Raw genomic sequence first — 5,668 nt, forward strand, 5'->3', positions numbered from 1 at the left:
TGAGGGTTGCGATCCCGTTGCCGGTCCCGGTCCGGTACGGGGGCAACACTGAGGGTTGCGATCCGTTGCCGGACACGGAAAAAAGACGAAAGACAAAAATAAATAAATAAATAAAAAATAAAAAAAATAAAAAATAAAAAATGGTAAACCGAACCCTCGGCGGGAGCGCCACCATGCTTCCCAAGTGGCGCACTATAGCAGTGCGCCACCAGGCCGGCCCTCTAGGACATTTAAAAAATGGTAAGTCCGAGGGTTCGGATCCCATATGCAGACCGGTTCCCGCTCACTGGCTGAGCGAGGCGCGGGAGTAGCGCCGAGGCTTGCGATCCCGTTGCCGATCCCCGGTCCGGTACGGGGGCAACACTGAGGGTTGCGATCCGTTGCCGGACACGGAAAAAAGACGAAAGACAAAAATAAATAAATAAATAAAAAATAAAAAAAATAAAAAATAAAAAATGGTAAAATTTTTGTCTCCTTTCTTAATTAGCACAGATAATTATGACCTCCACTTAATATACATTAGTCAGTTAAACAACTCAGTATTTCACCAAATTAAAAGCAATAATTATATCAGAAATTTTAAAGCCAAAGGAAAAAAGATAATACAACTAACCTTGGTCAAGTAGTTCTCCAAGCTGTCATTTGAAGGCTGTGAGGTTGAGGTAGGAACCACTGAGTTTTCTCTTGGAATAAGATTTCTGTTGAGCAGTAGATGATTATTAAGAATTCCAACACTAGGAGCCTCCAGGACTGGTCTCGTGGTAAGAGTAAGAGTGCTGAGTAAAGATCTGTTCTGCTGTTTCTCCATGAGAAGTTGGGTATTGACCTCCGCTAGCCTCTCATTAGTACTGTGAAGATAAAAATAGACAAATGTTTAGTATTTCATTTTTCCTTAAATGATTCCTAAATGATTTGCACTCTTTAAAGCTGCCATAATAGTAAGTGGGATTTCCCGTTAAACAATGTTTTAACACTGAAAATGTGTCAAAGCATACCTACTGCATATAATTATAGGTTTAAAATCATTGTAAACAAATATACATATTTCTAGGGGGATTCCTGATGAGTAATTCAAACAAAGTAGGGAAGGGAGAGAAATGGCTATCAATGACGTATGGCTTAACAGGTAACAAATTGCTCTATGTAGAAGATTCTTGAGGATGCCACTAGAAATACTTGTTTTTAAAGGGTAACTATTTAAGATGATGGATATGTTAATTTGCCTGACTATAATAGCCATTCCACTATGTATAAATATACCAAAACATCATTTTGTACTTTTTAAAATATATACAATTAAAACAAAATTTTTAAAAACTAGAAATATGTGCATTTAGTAAACCAGTTTAGAGATTTAAAAAATCATGCCTCAATGACGTTTTCAAGCATTTGCTTTCACCACCTTAGTGCATTTCACCCATTACCTGGGAGAAATGAAGCATTTGGCACTAAGGAAGAATTCAGAGCAGCAACCTCTAGGGGAGAACAAGATAGCTGAGTTGGCCATCACAGTGCACTGACACAGCTGCAAAGGTAATTAGCTCATAACATTGTTACCAAGGCATAGAGGTGGGACCTGCCTTTTCTGTCTTCCACACAACCCATCACACTAAGGCATTATTTTTAGCCACTGTGTGAATTATACTACCCTTCATTTCTATGTTAATCTTTCCCTATTTCACAAACATGCTTTTATGTGAAAAATCTATAAAGAATAGTTTGTCTCAAGGCGCCCTCTAGTAATAATACCAAAGACACTATCAAGAAAAGTTAATTTCCCAAGTGCCCGAATGTGCCATGAGTAAGAAGTACTTGACCCGTTCGGTTTAAGTTGTAATCTTTCAAAAAATAGTTAAACTCATTAATATTTCTATTTAGAGAAATGCTGCCAAGCAACTTTATAATAATATCACTATCTCAATTGTAACCCTTCAAAAATACTTAGCTGAAAGACTAGTAAATCAGGTTAACTATTTGAGAATACTAAGGGAAAAAACTAAACCCATATAAAACTAAAAAGAGGGCGTGAGACAGAAACTGTCCTAAACTAACATTTTAAAGGTAAGTTCATTTATTAACATCATTTTCCAAGATTATACTGTCTAGTTATCTTTCACTTCCTACTAATTTCATGAACCTGTCTCACTAAAAAATTATGCTTTGGAGGCAAATTAATGAGCTTAATTTATTGGCGATGATTTTATGTTTTGACTTACTTGTTTAGTTTATTTGACAATGATTTTCTAGCTTTTAGTTCTTCTAGATAGAGTTGCTTATATTTTACCAATTCTGTTTTATTAGAATCTTCTTGAGAAGTTTTCATTTTGAAGAGTTCAGATTCTAGATCTTTAATTCTGAGTTCCATCTGACTTCTTATTGAAGCATTATTATTTTCTCTTAACTTCTCTAAGTTTTCTTGAGATGCTGCTTGTGTCTAAAGCAAATGAAAAGGATACATTTTTAAAATAATTGTAACCTGAATAATTATTGTGCATTTGCTTACTTTAGTTTTGAATCAGTGATTCAGAGGGCAATTTTAAATATGTGAAAAAAGAAGCTGAAGTTTAAAATATTCATCATCAGTGTCAACTGAGTTAAATCTAAATTATAAAAAAAGTTGAATCATTCTTATGTTATTATTCACATAATCTGATAATTCAAAGAACAGATTTAGTTTCATATTTTAAAAATTGAGCAATGTAACTTAACAATTCAAAAGTATAATTTCTAAATCACCATTTTTTCTTTTCCTCCTAATAATCTTGTTTTATGCCAACTATCTTAAGACTCAAGATCAGTCTAGTAATAATGATGAAACTGAAATAGTTAAAGGGAGAAACAAGCCACCCTCCTTCTAGAAATCTCTAAAACAAACAGCTATAAGAGAAGTACAGGAAACACAATGTATATATCCAAAATATAATTTGCAGTGAAATGAATTAGAGCACATTACAGATAAATAAATTAACCTGTAAAAATAGATTGACTTCTTTTAATTTTTCTACTATATCCTGTCTTGCTCTTTCTTCAATTTCCCGTTTATACTGTTCAACTTGACCACATTCTACCATGTTCATTTCTATGTGACTTTTGAGGTTTGCTACTACTTCTTCCAACTTCTTTTTCTTCTTCTCTAGTTTTTCACATTCTTTTTGTATTTTTCTCATAGATAATAACTCTTGTTGAAGAACTTGATTCTTTGCATCCAGATGCAGACATTTTGAAGATGCAGTTTCCAGTTGTGCTGTAAGATCATCAACCTGCATGATTGAAATAATATGGTTTGATAATAAAGGAATTAATTGCAAAACAATGTTATGTGTACTGTAATTAGATTCTTAGAATGTAGATCTTTGAATTACTCAGAAAATCAAGAACAAAATTAAAACCAGGAGGAATCATGAAAATACATTCCTTAGTCTCATCATCTTTGCCACACAATATCTGGACTTGATCTTACACTCTTTTATTTTTCTATGACTGCCTATCTTTCCTCCTTAAAAATGACTCTAAGTCACCTTGTAGTAGAAAGTCTCTTATCCCTTTCCTCCATTCTCACCCCCCAAAATTTCTAACAAAGTTTTAGGGACACTATATAGAGTTACTTAGGACTGAGTCAGTGACTGCCTATCTTTCCTCCTTAAAAATGACTCTAAGTCACCTTGTAGTAGAAAGTCTCTTAACCCTTTCCTCCATTCTCACCCCCCAAAATTTCTAACAAAGTTTTAGGGACACTATATAGAGTTACTTAGGACTGAGTCAATAAATGGCTCCCAGATTAATTCTTTGAAAATAAGACTCTAATTAATAAATGTTGTAAATATGGATTCTAATGCCACAAGCCTTTTTCTAAACTGTTTTATATTAATTTGAATTGTATACCAAGAATAACCTAATAATTCCCAGGGTTAAGGAGCAAGCATGTCTCCCAGTATAAAAGTTTAGTGACATGGTCCACACATTTTTTTGAACAATCATCTTATCCTTTGTTACTTGCCACAAAATAAGAGAGCATACTAAACAACAACAAAAACCTGCTGAAATTTCAGTGGTACTGAGTTAGGAAAAAATACTTTCCTTTAAATATAATAATTATTTGATAAGAAAGGTTTTAAAACTACCTGATTTTTAAGTGCTGCACCCCTAAACATTTTTCTTTGGATGGGTTAAATTATTTACTCTGTGAATCATGCATTGAGCTATAAACTATAGCTATGCATCTCTATTTGTTTAAGTGAAAGGAGGTGAATACAGGGACCTGTGGTTTCTGAGAATTCTGGATCCTTGCTGAGAAATGGATCAGCCCCAGTGTTATCATCAACGACCAGGTACTGGGTCAAAAGAGGACCTAATTGTGAACTGCAAGAAGATGGATCAGCTCGATTTCCAATGAGGAAAGCTGACAGCCCAGACTTAATCTTTTCCTTCCTAGATGGTAAAAATTTATGAATGATTCTATGAATTATAATAAGTTAATAAAACAATGTGGTAAATAGCACACTGAGTTGGCAGATCCTCTGACCAAGATTTGATGGAAATGGGAATGAAGAGGGAGGCAATGGGTGAGAAACTAAAGGTGTAAATGAAGAAAAGAAAATGAATGAACTCTATCTTTGTAAGCCTGACTTCTCNTGTTGTTACATAAGACACAACATGATTGGAAAAGAATTCTCCTAAAATTTGATTTGAAACTGGCATAAGAATAGACATATAGATTGATTTATTAGAACTGAGAATGCAAATATAAACCCACATATTTCTTAACTGATTTTCAACAAGGGTGCCAAAACCATTATATGGGAAAAGAACAGTCTTTTCAACAAATGGCATTGGGACAACTGGATATCTAAATGCAAAGAATAAAGTTGGACTCCCACCAAATACCATACATAAAATTTAACTGTAAATATAACAGCTAAATGTAAGAACTAAAAGTATAAAAGTCTTAGAAGAAATCATAGGCTTAAATCTTTGTGAATGGATTTGGCAGTAGTTTCTTACATATAACACCAAAAGAAAAAAATAGATTAACTGGACTTCATCAAAAGTAAAAATTTCTTTGGTTGAAAAAACTCCATCAAGAAAGTGAAAAGGCAAGCCAATGAGTGGAAGAAAATATTTGAAAATGCTTTATATGATAAGGAATTTATATAGAGGATAAGTAAAGTATTCTTTCAATTAAAAAATAAAAAGAGGGCCGGCCCCGTGGCGCACTTGGGAAAGTGCGGCGCTGGGAGTGTGGCAACGCTCCCGCCAAGGGTTTGGATCCTATATAGGACTGGCCGGTGCGCTCACTGGCTGAGCACGGTGCAGGCGACCCCACACCAAGGGGACCCCTTACCGGTCACGAAAAAGACAAAAAATAAAAAAAAATAAAAAAAATAAAAAGACAACCCAATTTAAAAATTGATAAATGATTTGAATAGACATTTCTCCAAAGAAGATGTACAAATGGCTAATAAGCACATGAAAAGATGCTCAATGTCATTAGTTGTTAGGAAAAGATGCTCAACGTCATTAGTCATTACTAAAATGATTAAATCCACAGTGAGATACCACTTTACACCACTAGGATGGAATCTGTTTTCAATCAAAACATGGAAAATAGGGCTGGCCCGGTGGCGCACTGGATAGTGCGCCGCTTGGGAAGCGCGGTGGCACTCCCGCC

The 5,668-nt window shown here is 34.7% G+C and overlaps 1 protein-coding gene across 1 annotated transcript in view; it reads right to left on the reverse strand.

Moving 5' to 3' along the window:
- Nucleotides 1-548: 548 nt before the first annotated feature.
- LOC103581656 (ankyrin repeat domain-containing protein 26-like) overlaps nucleotides 549-5,668 on the reverse strand; it is a gene marked incomplete at its 3' end in the record, with an annotated part of 22,275 nt that continues 17,155 nt past the window's right edge. The window contains 4 exon segments of the mRNA XM_008563432.1: nucleotides 549-602; nucleotides 605-848; nucleotides 2,217-2,434; nucleotides 2,970-3,260. Coding sequence (XP_008561654.1) covers nucleotides 549-602; nucleotides 605-848; nucleotides 2,217-2,434; nucleotides 2,970-3,260 — 807 coding nt within the window.

The sequence above is a fragment of the Galeopterus variegatus genome, unplaced genomic scaffold (assembly GCF_000696425.1).
Source record: "Galeopterus variegatus unplaced genomic scaffold, G_variegatus-3.0.2 Scaffold13617, whole genome shotgun sequence".
In the NCBI taxonomy this organism is placed as follows: domain Eukaryota; kingdom Metazoa; phylum Chordata; class Mammalia; order Dermoptera; family Cynocephalidae; genus Galeopterus; species Galeopterus variegatus.